This window comes from Heterodontus francisci, chromosome 15 (genome assembly GCF_036365525.1).
Source record: "Heterodontus francisci isolate sHetFra1 chromosome 15, sHetFra1.hap1, whole genome shotgun sequence".
NCBI classification, from domain to species: Eukaryota; Metazoa; Chordata; class Chondrichthyes; order Heterodontiformes; family Heterodontidae; genus Heterodontus; species Heterodontus francisci.
The window spans coordinates 13,298,936-13,325,641 of NC_090385.1; the positions used below are offsets into that span (position 1 = coordinate 13,298,936).

General features: G+C 44.1%; 1 protein-coding gene across 4 annotated transcripts in view; it reads left to right on the forward strand.

Annotated features, from left to right (window-relative positions):
- The window catches only part of zgc:66433 (uncharacterized protein LOC321250 homolog), a 207,884-nt gene that overhangs the window by 164,299 nt on the left and 16,879 nt on the right, over positions 1-26,706 (forward strand). For all 4 annotated transcript variants that reach the window (XM_068047120.1, XM_068047119.1, XM_068047121.1 and 1 more), the window contains 4 exons: positions 13,733-13,933; positions 18,539-18,656; positions 21,103-22,701; positions 24,300-24,487. In XM_068047120.1, coding sequence (XP_067903221.1) covers positions 13,733-13,933; positions 18,539-18,656; positions 21,103-22,701; positions 24,300-24,487 — 2,106 coding nt within the window. The remainder of the gene's footprint in view (positions 1-13,732; positions 13,934-18,538; positions 18,657-21,102; positions 22,702-24,299; positions 24,488-26,706) is intronic.

The following is a 26,706-nucleotide window of genomic DNA, read 5'->3' on the forward strand; positions in this document are numbered from 1 at the left end:
CCATAATCAACTTCCGAGCCCTGTATTTTCCCCACTACCCTCTATCTTCCTGTAAGACCACTTATTTCCAGCTCTGTAGCATTGCCCGACCCTGCCCCTGCCTCAGCTCATCTGCTGCTGAAACCCTCATTCATTTCTTTGTTATCTCCAGACTTGACTACTCCAATGTATCTTCCCTGTACAAGTACAGTCAGGCAGCATAACCGAGCGTTGTTTATTTTTCTTCCTTGTATTAAACAATTTTACTTGATGTGTTTAAGAGTCATAACCTGGTGCAGTTTTATTAATACAGCTGAAAATGGGTTTATCAGGGAAAATAAACATTTTTAATAAGAGCGCCTAGTCCTCTACCTGTAACTAACCTGATTTAAAATCACAGAAATTACTAACTTCACTGGTGTAGACTTGTCAGTTTCTTAGTAAATTAAATATTTTTCAATACGTAAAAACTTTTACAATGTGCCTGGTCATGTCTTTGCACCACAAAGCAACTTAATTTGAAAAACCTCCACGAAGGCTGCAAATGGGCGCAGTTAATTGAAAATTGCAATCCTGATTATTTCTATTTGGGGGTGCGGCCAGTTTTACGGGTGGCGTCAACATCCATCGCAATGTTTTTTTTTAAACCAGTGCTAAAAATCGCAGAAGCTCGGTTTGCGCTCAACGTAACTTGTGCTTGATCTTTTATGCTGATTTGACCAATTTCAAAACCAATTGAAACTAAAGGAAACTCTAAACCAACATATATTATATCATTGTAACTAGCTAGCAAGAGCATTTTTGGAAGATGTACTGATGAAAAATTATAATTATGACAAATAATTGATACCTATTTACAAATGATACAATCCAAGCCACACACTATATTCATATGCGAGTGAGTGAAGGCAGGACCCAGAGGCTACAGAAAGGAAGTCATGACGAACAGATGATTCTTCAAGCAACACATGTCAAGTTGAAATGTTCATGTGCAACTTCTATTTTTGAATGCTGCTATCAATTTTATACGTTTTCTCACTTTCTGCTGAAGGCAATTTTCTCCTGGCATGCAGTTCTGCAAGCAGCTGCAGCCCTCCCCATTTCGACATTTGTGAACCTCGCTGTTGACCACTGATAACTATTTGGCCATGGAGTGGTGCGGGGTGGATGGGGGGTGGGGGGTGGAAATCGTAACTCAGCTTGATCCTATTTCTCCTCGATTTATGCACGTGCGTCCTTCCACCAGAGGTCACAGGAAATATTGGCTGATCTTTCCTCTCTCCAGAGTGTGCATCTTTTTGTTTGAAATTTGAAGGAAAAAGACCATCATGGACAAGCAGCGTTTTAATTCAAAGCAACCTGATAGGACTATATATGGTGAGTGGAAACTGTTGGATTGATGCTGTGTTCACCACTTTAAAATACATTTTGTGGTTTTAGAAGGCATCACAGTTAGGTTATTTCAAGTGCTAAAGTATAAATCAATGCAACAGCAGACTTGAATTGTGAAGGATGTGAAGAGAAGATCAGGTCACAATATACTGTACTGTTTGGATATCTGCAGATTTTTACAGGTAACATCGAGTCGCCTGCAGTATGGAATGGCATACTAGCTACAGTGCAATCAGCTAACAAAATCAAGTATGTTTCCAAGAGGTTTCAGGGCAACATCTCCTCACAGTAAGGAAGAGGACTCTTGGAATATCCCGGATATATGTGCATCGATGTCAATAAGGGAGAAATCATAATATTGCAATTCACTGCCATGTGTTAGCAGAGCATTTGCAAAATAATTTATGTCCATACATATACCACTTGAATCTATCTAGTTTCTGACATGAGGGACATTGTTCAATTTCCTGCTTGGTTCTGAAACTGTGGTGGGGCAGAAAGGGACAGCACCTCTTGGGTAATGCATCGCTCTTAGCATTATTGGCCCTTGCAGAACTCCTAGGTCATGGGGATTGCCTGTCACCACCTGACTGTATGGACTTCTAATCCACTTTTTTTGAGTTCCACACTTTCACTAGTCACCACAAGTGGAGCAGACTCTTTCTCCTCCTTCCTTCAACATCACGTTTTGTTATGATTCTGACTCCCAAGGATGCTGACATGGAAGGATCATATGTGGAAATATACAGCCAGGAACTTAGCTTAATGGATGTTGGATTGCACATATATGGCAGGATTACAGCACATCAGAAGGATGTTTGTTTTCATTTTATGCAACAATAAAAACCCAATATATTATGGAGCTTTTAATCTTCATTTGTGGATCATTTACTCAGCTGTGACTTAGCACTCTTGCCTCTGAGTCAGAATGCTATGGGTTCAAGTCCTAGTCCAGACACTTGAGGCCAAAAATCAAGGCTGACAGCCCAGTGCAGTACTGAGAGAGTGCTGCACCGTCGGAAGTGCCACTCTTCAGATGTGATGTTAAACTGAGGACTCATCCACGCTCTCAGGCGGACATAAAAGATCCCTATTTTGAAGAAGAGTGGGCGAGTTATACCTGGTGTCCTGGCTAATAGATATCCCTCGATCAACATCACTAAAGAAAAACAGATAATCTGGTCATTCTGACATTGCTGTATGTGGGAGCTTGCTGTGCGCAAATTGGCTGCTATATTTTCTACATTACAGGAGTGGCTACATTTCAAAAGTGCTTCATTGACTGTATAGCATTTTAGGGCATCCTGTAGTTGTGAAAGGCACTATATAAATACAAGTCTTTGCTTTATTTGAAGCACTTGCATGCGTATCGCTACAGCACATAGACGCAATATTCAACAACAATAATTGAGAATTTACTATATCTAATCTGAAAAACAAGGACCTGATAAAAACAACATAACACTCATTGGAATTCAAGAAAGGTGTCAGATCTATGGTCCACAAGGATGAATTGTATTGTAGGTCTCCTTTGCTCCACCCACATTGTGTCATTTCGGTTTTCGCACTTTGCTTTATTTTATTGTACATTTGTTTTGCGAGTGTATTTTTTTTTGTTGAACACTCCATTGTAAACTACTGATGTGATTTCAACAGACCTCAAGATTTTTGGACTTCTGTATAAAGTTGTATCTTTTAATTCATTCTCAGCAAGTCAGTGTCACTGGCACAGCCGATATTATTGGCCATCCCTAATTGACCTGGCTGAGGGGCTCGTTAGGTCACTTCAGAGGGCAGTTAAGGGTCAGCAACGTTGGTGTGGGACTAGAGTGACAAAGTGGCCAGACTGAGTCAGGACAGCAGATTTCCTTCTGTAAAAAAGATTAGTTGTGTTTTTGCAACAATCCGATAGCTTCATGGTCACTTTTACTGGAACCTTTTTTTTTAAAGGAAGGCTGAATTCAAATTCTCAAGCTGTCAGAGGGAGATTTTAATTATTACTCCTTGGCTATCAGTCAAGGCCTGACTAAATTACTCGTCTAGTAGCATAACTACTACACTACCATGCTCGAACATTGCCACAGCTTCAACAAAATTCCTTAGTGGTGGGAATCTTGCTTTGGTGCTTTGGAATATATCTATTCTTCATAGAATCATAGAAACTTACAGCACAGAAGGAGGCCATTCAGCCCAGCATGCCTGTGCTGGCTCTTTGAAATTGCAGGCATGTTTAGTCCCACATCTCCCACTTTATGTCTGTAATCCTGTAAGTTCCTCATCTTCAAGTAACTGTACAATTCCCCTTTAAAATTGTTTCTGGAATCAGCTTCCATAACCATCTCAGGTAGAGTGTTGACGATCCCAACTATGTGCTGAGTGAAAAAAAAATTACTTTCTCCTCCAGATCGTTTCCCAATGATTTTAACTCTATGATCTCTGGTTATTGACCCAGTCGCCAGAAGGAATAATTTTTCCCTGATTACTCGATCAAAGCCTCTCATTATCTTGAAAACCTGCATTAGGTCACCTCTGAACCTTTTTGTTCCAAGGAGAACAGTCCTGACATAGAACAAAGAACAAAGAAAATTACAGCACAGGAACAGGCCCTTCGGCCCTCCAAGCCTGCGCCGATCCAGATCCTCTATCTAAACATGACGCCTATTTTCGAAGGGTCTGTATCTCTTTACTTCCTGCCCATTCATGTATCTGTCTAGATACATCTTAAAAGACGCTATCGTGCCCGCGTCTACCACCTCCGCTGGCAACACATTCCAGGCACCCACCACCCTCTGCGTAAAGAACTTTCCACGCATATCCCCCCTTAACTTTTCCCCTCTCACTTTGAACTCGTGACCCCTAGTAATTGAATCCCCCACTCTGGGAAAAAGCTTCTTGCTATCCAACCTGTCTATACCTCTCATGATTTTGTACACCTCAATCAGGTCCCCCCTCAACCTCCGTCTTTCTAATGAAAATAATCCTAATCTACTCAACCTCTCTTCATAGCTAGCGCCCTCCATACCAGGCAACATCCTGGTGAACCTCCTCTGCACCCTCTCCAAAGCATCCACATCCTTTTGGTAATGTGGCGACCAGAACTGCACGCAGTATTCCAAATGTGGCCGAACCAAAGTCCTATACAACTGTAACATGACCTGCCAACTCTTGTACTCAATACCCCGTCTGATGAAGGAAAGCATGCCGTATGCCTTCTTGACCACTCTATTGACCTGCATTGCCACCTTCAGGGAACAATGCACCTGAACACCCAAATCTCTCTGTACATCAATTTTCCCCAGGACTTTTCCATTTACTGTATAGTTCACTCTTGAATTGGATCTTCCAAAATGCATCACCTCGCATTTGCCCTGATTGAACTCCATCTGCCATTTCTCTGCCCAACTCTCCAATCTATCTATATTCTGCTGTATTCTCTGACGGTCCCCTTCACTATCTGCTACTCCACCAATCTTAGTGTCGTCTGCAAACTTGCTAATCAGACCACCTATACTTTCCTCCAAATCATTTATGTATATCACAAATAACAGTGGTCCCAGCACGGATCCCTGTGGAACACCACTGGTCACACGTCTCCATTTTGAGAAGCTCCCTTCCACTGCTACTCTCTGTCTCCTGTTGCCCAGCCAGTTCTTTATCCATCTAGCTAGTACACCTTGGACCCCATGCGCCTTCACTTTCTCCATCAGCCTACCATGGGGAACCTTATCAAACGCCTTACTGAAGTCCATGTATATGACATCTACAGCCCTTCCCTCATCAATCAACTTTGTCACTTCCTCAAAGAATTCTATTAAGTTGGTAAGACATGACCTTCCCTGCACAAAACCATGTTGCCTATCACTGATAAGCCCATTTTCTTCCAAATGGGAATAGATCCTATCCCTCAGTAACTTCTCCAGCAGCTTCCCTACCACTGATCTCAGGCTCACCGGTCTATAATTACCTGGATTATCCCTGCTACCCTTCTTAAACAAGGGGACAACATTAGCAATTCTCCAGTCCTCCGGGACCTCACCCGTGTTTAAGGATACTGCAAAGATATCTGTTAAGGCCCCAGCTATTTCCTCTCTCGCTTCCCACAGAAACCTGGGATAGATCCCATCCGGACCTGGGGACTTGTCCACCTTAATGCCTTTTAGAATACCCAACACTTCCTCCCTCCTTATGCCGACTTGACCTAGAGTAATCAAACATCTGTTCCTAACATCAACATCCTTCATGTCCCTCTCCTCGGTGAATACCGATGCAAAGTACTTGTTTGGAATCTCACCCATTTTCTCTGACTCCACGCATAACTTTCCTCCTTTGTCCTTGAGTGGGTCAATCCTTTCTCTAGTTACCCTCTTGCTCCTTATATATGAATAAAAAGCTTTGGGATTTTCCTTAACCCTGTTTGCTAAAGATATTTCATGACCCCTTTTAGCCCTCTTAATTCCTCGTTTCAGATTGGTCCTACATTCCCGATATTCTTTCAAAGCTTCGTCTTTCTTCAGCCACCTAGACCTTATGTATGCTTCCTTTTTCCTCTTAGCTAGTCTCACAATTTCACCTGTCATCCATGGTCCCCTAATCTTGCCATTTCTATCCCTCATTTTCACAGGAACATGTCTCTCCTGCACGCTAATCAACCTCTCTTTAAAAGCCTCCCACATATCACATGTGCATTTACCTTCAAACAGCTGCTCCCAATCTACATTCCCCAGCTCCTGCCGAATTTTGGTATAGTTGGCCTTCCCCCAATTTAGCACTCTTCCTTTAGGACCACTCTCGTCTTTGTCCATGAGTATTTTGAAGCTTACGGAATTGTGATCACTATTCCCAAAGTAGTCCCCTACTGAAACTTCAACCACCTGGCCGGGCTCATTCCCCAACACCAGGTCCAGTATGGCCCCTTCCCGAGTTGGACTATTTACATACTGCTCTAGAAAACCCTCCTGGATGCTCCTGACAAATTCTGCTCCATCTAGACCTCTAACACTAAGTGAATCCCAGTCAATGTTGGGAAAATTAAAATCTCCTATCACCACCACCCTGTTGCTCCTACATCTTTCCATAACCTGTTTACATATTTGTACCTCTATCTCACGCTCGCTGTTGGGAGGCCTGTAGTACAGCCCCAACATTGTTACCGCACCCTTCCTATTTCTGAGTTCTGCCCATATTGCCTCACTGCTCGAGTCCTCCATAGTGCCTTCCTTCAGCACAGCTGTGATATCCTCTTTGACCAGTAATGCAACTCCTCCACCCCTTTTACCTCCCTCTCTATCCCGTCTGAAGCATCGATATCCTGGGATATTTAGTTGCCAATCATGCCCTTCCCTCAACCAAGTCTCAGTAATAGCAATAACATCATGCTCCCAGGTACTAATCCAAGCCCTAAGTTCATCTGCCTTACCTACTACACTTCTTGCATTAAAACAAATGCACCTCAGACCACCAGTCCCTTTGCGTTCATCATCTGCTCCCTGCCTACTCTTCCCCTTAGTCACGCTGACTTCATTATCTAGTTCCTTACAGGCTTTAGTTACTACCTCCTTACTGTCCACTGACCTCCTCATTTGGTTCCCATCCCCCTGCCACATTAGTTTAAACCCTCCACAACAGCATTAGCAAAAGCACTCCCAAGGACATTGGTTCCAGTCTGGCCCAGGTGAGAAATTTCCAATCTCTCCCCATAACTGAAGTCCCTCTTCCCTGGTAACATCCTGGTAAACCTCCTCTGTACCCTTTCCAAGGTATTTACATCTTTGCTGAAGTGTGGTGCCAAAATTGTCCACACTACTCCAGGTGAGGTCTAAACCAGGGATTTATAAATTTCTAGCATGATCTCTTTGCTTTCATATTCTATTCCTCTAGTTAAAACCCAAGGAATTCAGATGCTTTTGCAACACCTGATCAACATGACCTGCCACCTTTAAGGACTTGTGTACATGAACACCATGGATGCTCGCTCAGCTACATTTTTCAAGATTGTGCTATTTATAGGATACTGTCTTTCCTAATTCGTCCTCCCAAAGTGCATCACTTCAAACTTCTCCGCATTGAACTCCATCTGCCATGCCGCTGCCCATTTCAACATCTTGTCTATGCTATCCTGAACCTTATAACTATCCTCATCACTGTTACTACTTTGCCAAGTTTCGCACATAATCTGCAAATTTTATAATGCTGCTCCCTACACCCAAGTCTAGGTTGTTTATAAAAATTGCAAAGGGTAATGGACCCAAAACTGACACTTGGGGAATTCTTCTTATAAATTCCTTCTCAAGTGTTCAATGTCAGTGACCCAGAATTGCTCTGATGAGACTTCCACCGTTGTTGCACATTTAAAAAAGTGTTATAACAGCCACTGACCACTAGGGGGGGGGGGGCGTACATGGAAGATTCCGAGGAATGCTTTTCTTTATTCATTCATGGGATGTGGGCAGCACTTTGGCAAGGTCCACATTTATTGCCCATCCCGTGCTGTTAGGAAGGGAGTTCCGGTGATCCAGCAACAGTGAAGGAATGGCGATATAGTTCCAAGTCAGGATGGTGTGTAGCTTGGAGGGGAACTTGCAGTGGGTGGTGTTCCCATGTGCCTGCTGCCCATGTCCTTCTAGCTAGTAGAGGTCACAGGTTTGAAAGGTGCCGTTGAAGACGCTCTGGTTATTTGCTGCAATGCATCTTGTAGATGGTACACACTGCTGCCACCGTGCTCTGGTGGTGGAGGGAATGAATGTTTAAGGTGGTGGATGGGGTGCCGATCCAGCGGGCTGCTTTGTCCTGGATGGTGTCGAGCTGCTTGAGTGTGGTTGGAACTGCACTAATCCAGGCAAGAGGATAGTATTACGTCACACTCCTGACTTGTGCCTTGCAGATGATGGACAGGCTTTAAGAAATCAGGAGGTGAGTTACTCACTGCAGAAATCTCAACCTCTGATTTGCTCTTGTAGCCACAGTATTTACATGGTGGTCCAGTTCAGTTTCTGGTCAATAGTAACCCCCAAGATGTTGATGGTGGGGAATTCAGCGATGGTAATGCCGTTGAAGGTCAAGGGGAGGCGGTTAGATTCTCTCTTGTTGGAGATGGTCATTGCCTGGCATTTATGTGGCATGAACATTACTTGCCACTTATCAGCCTGAGCCTGAATGTTGTCCAGCTCTTGTTGCATGTGGGTGCGGACTGCTTCAGTATCTGAAGTGATGCGAAAAGTACTGAACATCGTACAATCATCGGTGAACATTCCCACTTCTGACCTTATGATGGAGGGAAAGTCATTGATGAAGCAGCTGAAGATGGTTGGGCCTAGGACACTATCCTGAGAAACTCCTGCATCATTGTCCTGGGGCCTCCAACAACCAAAATCATCTTCCTTTGTGCTAGGTATGATTCCAGTCAGTGGAGAATTTCCCCATTGTGCATATCTGTTGGTGCAAGCATGGGTGACACTGGCAGTATATGTTGCCCATCCCTCAATTATCCTGCGAGCAATTAAGAGTCAGCCACGTAGTGTGGGACTGGAGTTAATGTTGGCCAGGCCAGGTAGGGGGGTAGCAGTTTCTCTTCTCTGAAGGGTATTGGTATCGTCCTTTTACCTCCCCAAACACTCCTTCCAAGTTAAAAGGTGACTTACAGGTACTTTGTTCAATTTATTACACTGTATTTGTTGCTTACAATGTGATCAGTTCTACACTGGGGAGACCAAACATAAATTGGATGACCACTTTGTGGATCACCTCCATTCTGCCTGCAAGCATGACCCCAAGCTACTGGCTGGCTGTCACTTTAACTCTCCACCATGCTCTCATGCTGACCTCTCTGTCCTCAGCCGACTACAGTTTTCCAATGAAGTTCAAGAAACAACAGCTCATCATTTGATTAGGCACTTTACAGCCTTCCGAACTCAACATTGCATTTAACAATCTCAGACTGTAATCCCTGCCCCCATTTTGTTTCCTTTTCTTTGTATGTTGAGGTTTTTCTCTTGTTTTTGCTTCAGACAGCAGCACACCTGCTCTAGGCATAACTTTTCTTTCTTTTCTTGCCCTGTCACCACTGCCTTTGGCCCTGCAGAACTGAGTCTTCTGTCATTTAATTTCTCCTATCTTCTACCCTATCACAGACCTTCTGTTTTGTTCTTGTTCCCACCCTCCCCATTTCACCAGCTTACATTTCTAACCTTTCCCCATTTCTGATGCAACGTCATTGACTTGAAACATTAACACTGTTTCTCTCTCCACGGATGCTGGCAGACCTACTGAGTATTTCCAGCATTTCCTGTTTTTAATTCAGATTTCCAGCATCTGCAATATTTTGTTCTTTACGCATTTTGGGGACATCCTCAGAGAATTGATTGCACACATTATAAATGCAGGATTTTTCCTGTGCAAAAATACTCAATTATACATTAAAAAGAATGATGCTTAGTAATTTGTGTATAATAATTGCCCCATCTGAAAGTGAGATGATATTTGTAGAAAGTTAATTTTTGTTCCTGGCTCTGGATCCCAGAAGTTATTCAATAAAAGCTCTAGAGAGGATAAGCCTTTATATTTGGTCATGCCCCATAATAGTTTCTGGCTTTTTTAGACAACTTGCTTCTCATTTCGATTTGATTTGAGCTGAAACTATCAATTATGAAACTGTGGATCTCAGATGGGCTTTTTAATATAACATCCCAGCTATTGCCTGTGGAGAAGAATATTCTACTTTCATTCTAATAAAATGTTTGACTCAAATTTTAGAACTCTGGTTGGGTTTGACCTTCAGAGGTAACACAGAGATGGTGTCGTCTTTCGTAACTCTTTGAAATCTGGGGTAGAAATTGGTCATCGATGCGCCTTATTTCCGTGTGGAAAGTGGAGCTAAAAATGGCCAGTTTGTATGTCCTAGGCCCCAAGGAGACCTGAAAAAAACATCTGATGCCATATTAGCTTTGAATGATTATCAGGCATCCAGGAGGGCCTCCTAAAAAACATGCGCTAGGCATGTTACTCATATAATGAATGGCCGAATGCCTGTTCTAGAAACCAAAAGGGAAATTGGGCTACCCTGAGCCCAGCCCATTCCAGTCAGGTTTTGTTGGCATGGATGCGGCCTAGCAACTAGCCTCCACCTAAAAGGTAAGTATAAAGTTGCTCCTCCCAGCTCCAAAACACTCTTGACAGCTGTTGTTACCCTCTCTCGTGGTCTCAATGCATACCCACCCCCCAGAACTTAGGAGGCTGCTACCGGCAAGGCAAGCAGTCCAAAATGTAATTCACATGAAGGGAAGAGCTGCTTGTGGAGGTGCGAATATTTAAATATTTAGCACCTTCCAAACCCGCAACCTCTACCACCTAGAAGGACAAGGGCAGCAGATGCATGGGAACACCGGTACCTCTAGGTTCCCCTCCAAGTCACAGACCATCCTGATTTGGAATTATAATCGCCGTTCCTTCACTGTGGCTGGTTCAAAATCCTGGAACTCCCTTCCTAACAGCACTGTGGGTGTACCTACACCACATGGACTGCAGCGGTTCAAGAAGGCAGCTCACCACCACCTTCTCAAGGGCAGTTAGGGATTGGCAATAAATGCTGACCTTTCCAGTGATGCCCCCATCCCATGAACGCATAAAATAAGGCCAGAGGCCTCATCTACGAGCATACGAACATATGAATTAGGAAAGAAGTAGGCCATTCGGCCCCTTGAGCCTGCTCCGCCATTCAATAAGATCATGGCTGGTTTGCTTGTGTCTCGAATTCCATACTCTCATCTAGCCCCGATAATCTTTGATTCCCTTACCTAACAAGAATCTATCTAACTCCGCCTTAAAAATATTCAATGACCCCGCCTCCAGCACCTTCTGAGTTCCAAAGTCGCACAAACCTCTGAGAGAAAAAGTTTCTTCACGTCTCTCTCCTAAAAGGGTGACCCCTAATTTTAAAACAGTGCCCCCTAGTTCTGGACTCATTACAACAAGAGGAAACAGCCTTTTCACAGCCACCTTGTCAAGATCATTCAGGATCTTATAAACTTCAATCAAGTCTCCCCTACTCTTCTAAACTCCAGTGAAAACCTGCCCAGTCTGTCCACCCTTTCCTCAAAAGACAATCTGCTTATTCCAGGTATCAATCTAGTAAACCTCCTCTGAACCGCCTGCTAATGCATTTACATCCTTCCCTAAATAAAGAGACCAAAACTGCACACAGTATTCGAGATGTAGTCTCGTCAATGCCCTGTATAACTGAAGCATAACATCCTTACTTTTATTTTCAATTCTTCTCGTAATAAAGGATAGCATTCCATTAGCCTTCCTTATTACTTGTTGTACCTATATACTAACTTTTTGTGACGCATGCACTAGAACACCTAGATCCCTATGCACCTCAGAATTCTGCAGTTGTTCTCCATTTAAGAAATACTCTGCTTTTTTATTCTTCCTGCCAAAGTGAACAACTTCACATTTTCCCACATTATACACCATCTGCCAGATTTTTGCCCACTCACTCAAACTATCTATATCGGTCTGCAACCTCCTTCTGTCCTCTTCACAATATACTTTCCTACCTATCTTTGTGTCATCTGCAAATTTAGCTACCATGCCATCGCTCCCCTCCTCTAAGTCATTGATATAAATTGTAAAAGGTTGAGGCCCCAGCTCAGACCCGTGCAGGACTCCACTCGTCACATCCTGCCAATCAGAAAAGGACCCATTTATGCATACCCTTCTTTTCTGCCAGCCAGCCAATCGTCTATCCATGCTAATATGTTACTCCCTACACCATGAGCTCCTACTTTGCGCAATAACCTTTTATGTTGCACCTTGTCAAATGCCTTCTGGAAATCCAAGTACAGTACGTCAATGGGCTCCCCTTTATCCACAGCGAATGTTACTCCTTCAGAGAACTCCAATAAATTGGTTAAACATGATTTCCCTTTCACGAAACCATGCTGACTATTCCCAATTTCTTTGAGTTTTTCTAAGTGCCCAGCTTTGGGCTCCTTAATGATCGATTCTAACACCTTCCCCACGACAGACGTCAAGCTAACTGGCCTATAGTTGCCTGTTTTCTGCCTCCCCACCCCCGCCTTCTTGAATAGAGGGGGTGTATTTGCAACTTTCCAGTCTGATGGAACCTTTCCAGAATCTAGCGAATTTTGAAAAATTAACACCAACGCATCTACTACCTCATTCGTCACTTCTTTTAAGACCCTCTCTCAATCTCGGAGCAGCGCTGGGTCTGGATGTCTTAAACAGACCCTGAAAAATTTCTACTCGCTTTCTGGCTGTCTTTATCGTAAAAGTTAATGCAAAAGCAAAATGCAGCCAATGCTGGAAATATAAATGAAAATGCTTGAAATACTCAGTAGGTCATGCAGCATCTTTGGAGAGAGAAGCAGAGTTAACCTGCTGAGTATTTCCAACAATTTCTGTTCTTATTTATAGTAAATGTGTTTTAGTTGAACAATATTAAATGTTTGCTGACTAAGTACTCATGCACCACGATTGACTTTTTGCACTTAGCACCTGCTCTGATTTGCACTATTTTTGAACAGTAATAATGGGGCCTTTTCTTGCTTGAGGGACCTATGTGATATGACTGAGGAGCACCAGAATGTTAGTAGTGGCTGTGGCTCAGTTGGTAGCTGTCTTAGCTGCAGGTTAGAAGATTATGGATTCTGAGTCCCACTCTAGAGACTTGCATATAAAATCTAGGCTGACACTCCAGTGGAGTACTGAGGGAGTGCTGCACTGGCAGCAGTGTCATTTTGCAAATGTGATGTTAAACTAAGAGCTTGCCTGCCCTCTTAGGTGGCCATATAAGATCCCACAGCACTATTTGAAGAAGAGCATGGGAGTTCTTCCTGGTGTATTGGTATATTTATCGCTCAATCAATGTCTGTTTAAAAAAAAGAGATTATCTGGTCTTTTACCGCATTGATGTTTTGGGATCTTGCTGTGCACAAATTGGCTGTCACATTCCCCACATTATAACAGTACTTCATTTAAAAGTACTTTGTTAGGGTATAAAGCACCTTGGGACCTGAGGTCATGAAAGGCACTATATAAATGTGAAGTGTTTCGTTCTTTCAATTCATTACCCAATGTTGAGAGGTCCGATTAAATAGCCATCACTCAATTTGCAATAACTAAGCAAATTCACTCTGGCTATAAGGATGGAGCTAAATGTTTCACTGGCAGTAGAAACACATTACTGAGGTAGCTTAAGGGACACGTGTGAAACATGACCCATGGCTATTGCAGTGCAGTGAGAAAAATCTCTTTCTGTGGCATTTGGTGCAACAAAAGTCTACATCAAAAATGATTTATTGTAATGCTAGTCCGAACTGTCATCTACATTTTTCTCTTACAGATATCCTCAAGGCCTTCTTCCAGACCTCTGAGTCCCCTCTCGCCACTGGTTCTCATGACAACCAGCTCTGACTCACTTCCTGTTGATTTCAGCTCTCCGGCTAACCCACTTGCCTGCCTGGATAACTCTGCGGCAAGACACAAGATTGCCGTTAATCCTCGCAGACACAGGTTCCTTGCCAAACAGATGAAGCCAACTATTGTAAGAATGCAGCATCCACTGACAACAAAAAACAACAGAAACATATGAAGCACGTACAATGTCAAAAATGGCAACACTCTGTGAATCATAATCCAAACCGTGACCCTGAATAGCTTCAAACCAGCCTTATCAAATGTACTTGTTTGCTATAGTTAATCCAATTTTGCAGTTATTTTACCAATAAAATAACTGCATTGATAAAAATTGATGAGAAATGCAGTTGTTTTATAATTAATCCAATCAACAATTTATTTTTATCATAGGAAAATTTGACATTTCCTTTTATCTAAATTAGAGAAAATAATGTTAGTTAAAACTGAAATAGGAAGTTAGTCAGACACAATTATTTTTGGCATTTATTCGCGATCTGTATCACATTACTTCATTTTCATGATTTGTTTCCACAGTAAGTTTCTGGATATTTTCTTAGCTGAATTCATTTGAAATGATTGTCTTATCTTAATTACACAACACATTGGCCCCATTTTGTTTTAGTTCTATCAACATTCATGTCCACGCAGACAGACTTGAATTTTGTCTGCTTGGCTTCGGTTGCAAAAAGGATCAGGCCACCAAGTAAAATTGCAGAAGCAGCAGAGGGGTCGAGAGAGGAGGTGGTGAGATAGAGCTGGATGACGTCAGCGTACATGAGGATCATGATGCTGTGTTTACGGATCATGTCGCTGAGAGACAGCATGTAGATGAGAAATAAGAGTGGGCCAAGGATAGATCCTTGGGTGGGGGGGTGGGGGGGAGAGAGCACCAGAGGTAACATCGTAGGAGTGAGAAGAGAAGCCATTGCATGTAATCCTCTGGCTAATGACTGGATAGGTAAGTACGGAACCAGGCGAGGGCAGTATCATGCAGCTGGACAATAGAGGATAGGCATTGGAGGAGGCTGGAATTTTATGTGGCAGTGGAGGCCACACCACCAGCTGTAAGTTTGGGAGTGAGACCTCCTCTGCTGGGCCTGGAAGTCAATTGGCCCCGGGCGGGACTTCTGCCCCTCTGAGGCAGGAAGTCCCGCCTCCAGGAGTTGCTGGCCAATCAGAGGGCCAGCAGCTCTTCAGTCCCACCAGCAGCGCCATCGGCAGCGGTGGCCATTGCTGAGACTGCACCCAGCCAGAAGAGGACTGTGGACACTGGCACCGAAGGGTGAGTGGGGCTTTGGGCCTCGGTGGACCCTGGCGAGGGGTGTGGGGGTTGATTAGGAGGGTGGGGGAGGTGCTTCAACAGGGATGGCCTGTGCCCTGGGGGGGGAGGGGCCTCTGTGGGGCACAGGGTCCCCGATCAGGAGGGCCCCACCCCCCAGCCTGCAAGGAGGACACCCAGTAAAACCCAGTAAAGGTGGCAAAGTGTCCAGCCGCTGCTGGTAAGATATCAGCGGCGGTGGGAGGAAGCTCTTCAGCGGCAATTAGCTTAATGGCCTCAGTTGGCCTGGGGATCTCCCCCACTTTTGGTAAAATGGTAACAGGGGCAGGTTGGTGATGGGAATGGTACCCCCACCTCCCACACCATTTTATGTCCCCCCCCCCCCCACCCCCCAACCCCCAGTCCGCTCCCGGGTGTTGCCTTTTGTGACTTTGATGAATGCCGTTTTAGTGCTGTGGCAGGGGCAGAAACCTGATTGGAGGGGTTCAAACACAGAGTTGTATCATATCAAGTGGGTAACACTCTAACTCTGAGTCAAGAAGGTTGTGGGTTCAAGACCCACTCCAGAATTTCAGCACATAATCTAGGCTAACACTTCTGTGCAGTAATGATTCATTTCTAACCCTCGTGGTTTCCTCAGCCGGTTCACAGTATACTTCAGTAGTTGAAATGGAGAACAAGATCTGGGTCTATGATACTGTTGTACAAAAGAAAGTATCAGCAAATCAAATTGTCGACGTATATTGCACAAACTAAGGAGTGTGTTGGACAGGTACCACCATATGAACATAAGAAATAGGAGCAGGAGTAGGCCATATGACCCCTCGAGCCTGCTCCACTATCCAATAAGATCATAGCTGCCTCCACTCCACTTTCCCACCCTATTGGGGATAGTGCAGGACAATGGTGCTGAGGTAGAAGATCAGCCATGATCTAGTTGAATGCTGGAGGGGCCGAATGGCCTACTCCTGCTCCTAGTTCTTATGTTCCTATTAACATATCTCTTGATTCCCTTAATGTCCAAATATCTATTGAATGCTGTCTTGAATATGCCCAACAACCGATCATCCACAGCTCTCTGGGGTAGACAATTACGCCGATTTACAATCCTCTTAGTGCAGAAATTCCTCCTCATTTCATTTCTAAATGGTCAACTCTGTTTTCTGAGACAATGGCCCCTACTTCTCCACTCTCCAGCCAGGAGAAATAGTCTTTCAGCATCTACCCTGTCAAGGCCTCTAAGAATTCTACATATCTCAATGAGATCACCTCTCATTCTTCTAAATTCCAGAGAATATAGGTGCATCTTCCTTTCAGCTTGTTAATGTGACAATGAATCATAGAATGGTTATAACACAGAAGGAGGCCATTTGGCCCATCATGTCTGTGCCATCTCTCTGCAAAAGCAAATCAGCTACTCCCACTCCCCCGCCTTTTCCCTGTAGCCCTGCATTTTTTTTTCTCTTCAGATAATTATTGAATTCCGTTGTGAAAACCATGATTGAATCTGCCTCCACCACACTCTCAGGCAGTGCAGTGTTGAAGGTGGCAGGACAGATTGAGAAAGCAGTTAAAAAGGCATACGGGATCCGAGGTTTTATAAATAGAAGCATGGAGTACAAGAGCAAGGATGTTATGATGAACCTTTATGAAGCACTGGTTTGGCCTCGACTGGAGCATTCTGTCCAATTCTGGATGCCACACTTTAGGAAGGCGCGTACAAAAACAGAGTTAAGAGAATGGTTCTGGAGGTGAGAGACTTCAGTTATGTAGATTGATTGGAGAAGCTGGGGGTTGTTAGCCTTAGAGAAGAGAAGGTTGAGGGGGGATTTGATAGTGGTGTTCAAAATCGTATGGGGACTGGACAGAGTAGATAGGGAGAAACTGTTCCCATTGGCAGAAGGCTCGAGAATTAGTGGACACTGATTTAAAGTGATTGGCAAAAGAACCACACACTCTCAAGCAGTACATTCCAGATCCTAACCACTTGCAGCATACAAAGGATTTTCCTCATGCCGCCTCTGGTTCTTTTGCCAATCTGTGCACATATACCCTTCAGGTATCTTTCTTCCTGCACCCCCTTTCGAATTTCACCTTAAAAGCTGTCCCCCCTCCCAACCCCAAAATTCCTGTCCACATTTGTGAAAATCTCGTTTTAGTTTGCTTTGTACCATCTATGGTAATGATTTTCTGCAGGAAAAACTGCAAAAGAAAAGAATGGATAATTGCACAGGACTGGAGATGAGTCACAGGTCAAACTGGAAACCACAAGCTCATTATATCTTTTTTAAATTAAATTTTGCTCTTGCCATCTTCAAACTGCTGCATAATACTTCATATAAATTTGAATCAATCCAGTTTAAATAGACATTGTGCTTTATGTCAGATAGAAATTATAATCTGTGGCAAACTGTTGTTAAAACTAGCTGACAGGACTTACATTAAACGGTAGTTTTGTAGTAGTGGATTGTTAATATATTTTTTTAGATTAGAGATACAGCACTGAAACAGGCCCTTCGGCCCACCGAGTCTGTGCCGACCATCAACCACCCATTTATACTAATCCTACACTAATCCCATATTCCTACCAAACATCCCCATCTGTCCCTATATTTCCCTACCACCTACCTATACTAGTGACAATTTATAATGGCCAATTTGCCTACCAACATGCAAGTCTTTTGGCTTGTGGGAGGAAACCGGAGCACCCGGAGAAAACCCACGCAGACACAGGGAGAACTTGCAAACTCCACACAGGCAGTACCCGGAATCGAACCCGGGTCCCTGGAGCTGTGAGGCTGCAGTGCTAACCACTGCGCCACTGTGCCGCCCTTAGGATGTTACAAACTAAAGAGAATTTCCAGCTCAGATTTCCAACTTACAAAACTGGTATTTGTATTCTTTTTAACGTGAACTGCTGTGTCCTGATGTATTCCCTTTGTTACTAACTTCAACAATAAGTACACCTTCTGCTACTAATGAAAAACGTAATTGTTCTCTGAAACATATGCAGAAAATATTGTTGCAATGTATGCATAAGCTTTCTTTCGCCTTTGGTGTCAGTGATTAACTGCGTTTCCAAACATTTGTACATTTGAACCTTGAATTTACTGTTGCTGATATTAGCAAATCTTTTAATGCATTCAGATAACATTCTCCACTATTCTGTTTTAAAATTAACCGATTAAAACCTGCACCACAATGGAAAGTGGAGTAATGTACTATGAATGCCTTAAATGCTTGGGCAGTAACATCAGTAATTTCTAGAGGAGGGTTCTTTATTCACTGTCATCAAGCAAATTATACAATAGCTGTCTGGGGACAATTGAGATCCTCTCATCACAGTCAAATTCTTAAAGCAGTATCACCTCAATGCTGTGGACTGATGAGAAAACATAGTACACCGTGAATCAATATTATAAATTAACAGGCATAATATTATTTTCCCCCTAGAGAGAACATTCTGGAAGTCCAAGTATTCCCAAATTTATTTTGCTTGAAAGGAAAGATGAAAGAGATCGCATCACACCCTCTGTCAATAATTTACTGGATGAAAATAAGGAAGAAGTTGGTATGACCTTTCTATTTCCTATCAGCTTTAATTACTGTATCAAATGAAAGAAAATATTGACTGGAAATATGTCATTAAGAATAATGTCTTTGGTATGTCACTCTTTAGTTCATGTAATGATTAAATAGCTTATGGCAGCTGGTAATACTCTTGCCTCAGAGGCTGAAGGTTATGGGCTCATGCTTCACTCCAGAATGAGAGCATATCATGTAGGCCGATACTGCAGTGTAGTGTTGGTTTTCCAAATGAAAAGCTAAATCAAGGCTCTGTGTTACTATTCAAAGAGAAGTGGAGATGTGCCGGACAACATTTCTCTCCTTACTGTTTGTGGAATCTTGCAATACACAAATACCTGCAAAACAACAGTCCCACACTTCCAATTAATTAATTGTATGCAAAGTATTTTTGGAAATTTCTGAAAAATGAGATAATGTTCCATGTAAGCATACATTTATTTGAGGTATAAGCAAAGAACATGTTGACATTAATCTATTAAGGCATAAAATTGTTGGTGCAAATCAAGTCAAACCTTTATGCTTAGCGAATTTCATTACAGACCAATGACAGTAAAGAATGGTAGTTTACTTTAAGAAATAATTGGGCTGGATATAATGGGCCCCCCTGAGGCAGGGGGAGTGGGGGGTGGGGGAAGGTGGGGAGAATGGTGGGGACCCATAGAATTGAGATGGGAGGCTGGGGATGGGGTAGAGAGTCTTTTGCCTCCCCATCGCCAAACGATTTTTCCGGGAGTGGGATAGGCTGATGGTAGCCTTCCCGCCCAGAGGCCAATTGAGGCTTTAAGTGGTCTATTAACAGCCACTGACGGGCCTCTTGCCCCCACAACTGGGATTTAACCAGCAACGTAGTGTGCCTCTGCCCAGTTATACAAGGCGCCCTCCTCTGTGGGCAAGCTGTGACCCACAGAGGACCCCCGCCGGGAAAAGCTCCACCTCCCTGGACCCCCCCTCCTCTTGCCCACCCTCCCAAACCCCCATCGCCAGCGCCTTCCAAACTGGCCCCGCCAACCCTGCCTCACTTACCTGAGGTCCGGGTTGCCAGCACTGGGCCGGGGTCCAAGGCCTCTGCTGTACTGAAAGTGGCCACCGCTCCCAGTGGCGCTGCTGATACTGCCGAGCTGCCAGCCCCATGATTGGCCAGCAGCTCTTGGGGGTGGGATCCCTGTCTTCTAAATTATGAGGCATCTTGTTCGAATAAATAAGGAGAAATGGGATCCCAAGCCCTCGCTTGCTGGCAGCTGGACCGGGTAGGCGATTTTCCTGGAAATGGACTCCTAAATGGCCGCCTCGGAGCCCGCTGTCCAATGAAGGATGGCGAGCAGTCTCTTGATGCTATCAGTTCTGAAGCCTCAGGTGCCACGTGGAGAGGGAGTCTTCTGAGGCAAGCAGAAGAAAGCGAGCCTCGGAGGGATCAGTTAAATAAAAAAAATAGTGGTGCCCAAGGGCGGAAGGCCCTGCAGATTGGAGGGGAAAGCCCTCCGGTGGGGATCGTTGGGCCATGGGTGCTAGCTTTCCTGCCCATGGTCCCCTCTTTGAATTTTGGAGCATCTGGCGCCAATGGTCTCCCCCCACCGCACCCCGCCCCCCGTCCCCCAAACTCAGGCTGCCACAGGGAGTCCATCTCCATGAAGCTGGTAGCCTCCCAACACAGTGGGGAGGCTGCTCCACCCTCAGCAAAATGTCGGCAGCTCCACTTAACACACCCTAACACGGTGCTTAATTATGTGGAGCGGGCAGCTGATCGGCACCTGGACCTGCCTCCTGCCTGCCGCTGGGAAACTTCCCCAGTGGCAGGAGCCGTCCCGACGCTGTTCCCTGCAATTTCAGCAGCCGTCCCCCACCTCCACTCCCACCGCCCGGGGGCCAGTAAAATTCAGCCCATAATTTCCCAATCCTATGATTTTGATAGAATCATGGAATGGTTACAGCACAGAAGGTGGCCATTGGGCCCATCATCTCTGTGCCGGCTGTCTGTAAGATAAACTCAGTTAGTCCCACTCCACCACCTTTTCCAATAACCCTGCAAATCTTTTTGTTTAAGATAATTATCCAATTCCCTTATAAAAACCACAATTGAATCTGCCTGCACCACACTCTCAGGTAGTGCATTCCAGATCCTAACCATTCGTTGCATTGAAAAGTTTTTCTTCATGTCGCTGTTGGTTCTTTTGCCATTTACCTGAAATTGTGCCCTCTGGTTCTTGACCCTTCCACCAATGGGAACAATTTCTCCCTATGTGCTCTGTCCAGACTCCTCATTATTTGGAATCAAATCTCCTCTCAACCTTCTGTTCTCCAAAGAGAACAGTCCCCGCTACACCATTGTGTTCAACATTTAAAGTTAAGCTCTTAAGCTGTTGCACGTCATATTTAACATTGCAAAATGATATTAAATAGTTTATTTCCTCTTTATCTTCACTGTGTAACAGGTCTGTTGGCACAAGATGACTACTTAAAAGCTGAAACAAATGGAGAGGAATTTGCAGAAAACATTTCTAAGAGTTCCAAAATGCTTGAGGCGTCTCATCGTCCAGAGCCTGACAACATATGTGATGTTAACGTTACAGATCAGAATGGAGATGTACTGCCTAATCCTACAATTCAGGTGACATTTGATTCAGGAAAAGTCCTTACCTCTGAAGACCTATTTGATTCTGAGAAGCCTCCCAACATTCAAGGATTATCACCAGAAATATTGCTAATGCATGAAGAACATGTCGAGCCAACTTCAGTGAAGTCCAATATGGACAATAAAGACACTGCCTCTCCCTCCTCCACACCACCTGTGGCCATTACTGAATCAACAGAATATTCTGAGATAAAAGATCAGTCCAAAGACAGAACTAAATCTGGTGAAGATGCCATATTCGAAAATGCTGAGGAGGACTTGTTTCCCCCCAGTGCTGACAAACCTTCATCACAGAAAAGCATCTCAGTTGTGCTGCACAGAAAGGAAAATGAAGGGGAAAACACTCGAAACACAAAACCTAGTTCAGCTTCTAAACAAACGAAGGGAGGGTGCTCTGCCGCACTTCCTGATGAGACTTTGCATTCATCCAAAGAGAAGGAAGGACCGGAGGAAAATATCCAGACAGGTGAATCAATAACAGGCGAGGCAGACGTCAAGAGCTCATTAAATCACAGGGCAGAATATGAACCAGCTTCAAGCAATGAGTTGACAGACTATGTTGGTTTTACATCAGAAGGTCCACTTGAAGATTTAACAATCCAATCTGATCATTCTACACCACAGTTACTTTGCGGTCAGAGACAGACTGAGCTTTCAATACCTGATGAGCCATCACAGGAAGATCACAAGCCTGTTAATCAAGCTTCAGTCAAGTTCTCAATTGCATCTGCCTGGCATAGGTCCCTTTTGGAGGCCAGTAGAAAGGATGAAGGTTTGAATACAGACTGTAGTCCTTTGACAGCACCGATATCTGAGCATTGTGAAAATATATCTGATGAGAATGCCAATGGTGCATTCTCAAATCAAGATACGGGAAGTTCCGTGAACTATCAGTGGTTTCTTAATCAGCCTTTGAAAATGAAATCAAATGGAACTGAACTAACTTCTACTGACAAGTCATGTCTCCAAAACGTAATGAAGCAACAAACAAAGTCTGGACCAGATTCCAAAGGAACCCCATTTGGTGTCAAACTCAGGAGAACCTCAGCTCTTTACAAATACCCGACTGAAAGTCACGTGGAACAGAAAGCAGCTGACACGCAGGAGCCTATGGGAATGATATCATGCACAACAACACCAACTCCAGATTGTGAGACCAGTGATGTTGGATCCAGTGGACAGGTGGAGGCTGCTTTGATGAGCAGAACTGAAAAGGACAACAGTAAAAATGCAACCAAATTATTGCCGGAGAGTCACAACAATGAATATCAACCGCCAGGAAAAGCTGATTCCATGGACGCTTCAACAGACTCTGTAACGCAGCAAGAAAAATATATTATTCGAGAAAAGAACGAAAGAAAAAATAGTCAAACCCAACTAAACTTTGGTAAAACATCAGGTATGGAGCATTAGTTTGTCTTGAGCCATCATGTGATCTTCTCATTATTTTAGTGGTTTAGGAGACTGTGCTGATGGCGAGCTAGGTAATGACTATAACAGTTTCATTGTGTTACTATTGATAAGTGAACAATAGTGGTTGCCTTCTGCAATTTCCTGATATTTATGCAAATGGTATTGCATATTACATGGTCACCACATGAGCCGCCTCGTACAATTACTTCATCTAACCCTATCAACATATCCTTTCTCCCTCATGAATTTATCAACATGATCTTAAATGCATCTATGCTATTTGTCTAAACTACTTCTTGTGAGTTGCACAGTCTAACCACTCTCTGCATAAAGAAATGTCTCCTGATTTCCCTATTGGATTTATTCGTGACTATCTTATTTTTAAAACCCTGGGCTAGATTTTACCAAGCCCCCGACGCGGACTTCGTGGCGGCGGGGTGGGGCGGGGGTGTGGTGCCGGAAGATTGTTCCAGCAGAGGGCCGCAACGGAACCCGACGCCGGAAGGGCCCGGCCCGATCCTCCCAGTGGCAGTGAGGCTCCGTGGCGGCCCCCCCACCGCTGGACAGCGGGACCTCAATTACAATATTCAAATCAGTAAAATGAATATATTAACATCTCTTACCTTTAATCTTCCGGGCCCGCCGTGATCTTCGGCACAGCGGCCGGCACTCCCGCGCCTTCACTTCCCCGTCTCGAGAAAGCAGACGTGACACTGGTGGGGAGGAGGGGAGGAGCTAAGATTTTTACTGCAGTGAGGAGGGAGGGGGGGGTCAAGTAATAGTGGATGGTGGGAAGGGGTGAACTTTCAACTTTGTACAGTCTGGCGAGGGGAGGTCAGAATTCAAAGTTAAGTGTTTTTGTCAGGGGTAAGGGCAAATATCTAATGTAATGTTTTGGGGGGGGGGGTTTGGAAACGGGTGTTACAATTTTATTTTGTAAATTTTGGGGGGTGGGATTTCACTTTAAAAATTCAAATTTGCCAGCAGGGCTGGCTGCCCTTTAAAAAGGGCGCCAGCGCCTGAGCACAGGCAGCTGGCGCCATTTCTGGCAACATACAACCCACCCCCTCCACATGACTGCGGCTCTGCGGCATGTGGCCCGCCATCTTTTGAGCTTGCCGCAGGGAGCGGAGGCTGGCTCTTAAAATACAGCTCCATTAGTTTTGATCTGCCCCCACAAGTGGAAACATCTTCTCTACATTGGCCTTATCAAACACCTTCCTAATTTTAAAGATCACTATTCGATCACCCTCACCCTTCTCTTTTCTAGAGGACATTTTTAATTTAGAAATTAATTCAACACGAAAATTATCAAATGCTTACAGAAAATAACTTAAGCTAGCCAGCTTTCATTTGTGTGTCGTTTGTTAAAATGGAGAGTTTCATCTGTTGACTTTTTTTTATTAAAATAAAACCACCCAGTTTGTATATTGATTCAGATAATGCAACTTTATGGTTGCGACCCTCTGGGTAAAACCAAAAGTTGCATTATCTGAATCAATCGTCCATAGATCTAGGAAGATGTTCAGATTTTTTTTCTCTCTCTGTGGAAATGATGTATGATTACACAAATCTGTTACACAGAGAGGAACGAACAACCTGCCAAATTTGCCACAACAGACAGTGCAAGCACTGGATTCAGTTCCTCAGAGCCAGTCTGGGTCTCCATGGCTAGACAAAAACAGAAGGGCTTTCAAGGCCAGCACTCAGGGATACAGGACAGAACCCAACCGTTGGCGGACAAGTTCCTGTCTCAAATCGACACAAAAAAGGTAAAATTGCTTTCATTAAATTGCTGATATTTTTGGATAGGCAGATCATAAATTGTTTAGTTTTATAGCATGATTGTTTTTTTCTTGATAATTAATTGTAAATCCATTAATTGCATTCATCTTGAAAAATCATACAATTATCATTAATCCAGCAACCAACTGCTCTTTAAATGATTCCAAGGTTTCTTCTCTACTGCCCCACCTGGGAGTCCACTTCATGTGTTAATCAGTCATAACATGAAGAAGAATTTCCTGACATTGGTCCTAAATTTGTCATTTCCCAGATAAATTCCTTGCCCTACTGCCATGGTTTAGCTTGACGTAATGTTTTACATTCACTCTTTCTGGTAGCTCTCCTTTGGAATGCTTTGTGTTTCAATGACCACAAATGAACACAATGCTCAAAGTTGGGGTGGGGTGGGGTGGCCTGCTATGTGTAGAATGTATTTCTTCAAACTTTCTTAATTTGAACTGCATCTGCCATCCATCTGCCCATTCTGTTAGCAGGTCTGTTTCCTCCGGCAGTCCTTCAGCCCAATAATGTTTGCCCACAAGGCAGCATTGGGAGAGGCCTAGGAGTAGATCAACTGCCTTCCCTCTCTGGAACAGTGAGTGGTGTAAGGAGATCAATTATTTTCTTTTAAAAGTTTGGATGCAACAATGACTTCCATTGATACAATTCCTTTAATGTAGTAAAACATTCCAAGGCACTTCACAGGACTGCTATCAAACAACATTTGACACTGAGCCCCATAAGGAGATATTAGGGCAAGTGACCAAAAGCTTGGTTAAAGAGGTCGATTTCAAGGAGTGTCTTAAAGGAAGAGAGAGATGCAGAGAAGTTAAGGGAAGGAATCCTGGAAGCCTGGGCCTCGGCAGCTGAAGGTACAGCAACCAATGGTGGAACGATTAAAATCAGGGATGCGCAAGAGGGCAGAATTGGAGGAGTGTGGAGATCTTCGAGGGTTGTGCAGCTGGAGAAGGCTACAGGGATAGGGAGGGGCAAGGCAATGGAGGGAGTTGAAAACAAGAATGAGAATTTTAAAGTTGAAGCTTTGCTGGAGCAAGAGCCAATGTAGGGCAGCAAACACAGGGGCAATAGGTGAACAGGACTTGGTATGTGTTAGGATACAGGCATCAAAGTTTTGGATGGGCTCAAAGTTTACAGAGGGTGGAAGAACAGCCAGGAAATTTTAGGATTGTGAATAAGAAAACAAACATAACAATTTCATTAAAAGTATGCAGGTGGGAGGTGGGAGGTATACAGTAAATGGCAGAACCCTTAGGAGTATTGACCGGCAGAGAGATCTGGGCGTACAGGTCCACAGGTCACTGAAAGTGGCAACGCAGGTGGATAAGGTAGTCAAGAAGGCATACGGCATGCTTGCCTTCATCGGTTGGGGCATAGAGTATAAAAATTGGCAAGTCATGTTGCAGCTGTACAGAACCTTAGTTAGGCCACACTTAGAATATTGCGTGCAATTCTGGTCGCCACACTACCAGAAGGACGTGCAGGCTTTGGAGAGGGTACAGAGGAGGTTTACCAAGATGTTGCCTGGTCTGGAGGGCATTAGCTATGAGGAGAGGTTGGAAAAACTCAGATTGTTTTCACTGGAACGACGGAGGTGGAGGGGCGACATGATAGAGGTTTACAAAGTTATGAGCGGCATGGACAGAGTGGATAGTCAGAAGCTTTTTCCCAGGGTGGAAGAGTCAGTTACTAGGGGACATAGGTTTAAGGTGCGAGGGGCAAAGTTTAGAGGGGATGTGCGAGGCAAGTTTTTTACACAGAGGGTGGTGAGTGCGTGGAACTTGCTGCCAGGGGAGGTGGTGGAAGCAGATAAGATAGCGACGTTGAAGAGACATCTTGACAAATATATGAATAGGAAGGGAATAGAGGGATATGGGCCCCGAAAGTGCAGAATGTGTTAGTTTCGGCAGGCATCAAGATCGGCGCAGGCTTGGAGGGGCGAATGGCCTGTTCGTGTGCTGTACTGTTCTTTGTTCTTTGTATCATTTTATCTGTATTGATTTGAGACAATGCTGATTAGATCTTGTATCACTGAATAGAGTTTAATCCGGTCTTGAGCTATGATTTAGCACCACCAACACAAGCAGTTCACAGGACATGGGTGTTGCTGGCTAGGCCAGCATTTATTGTCCATCTCGAAGAATACAGACATTTCTTTTTCCTTAGGATAGCCTGTGAGATGCATGTA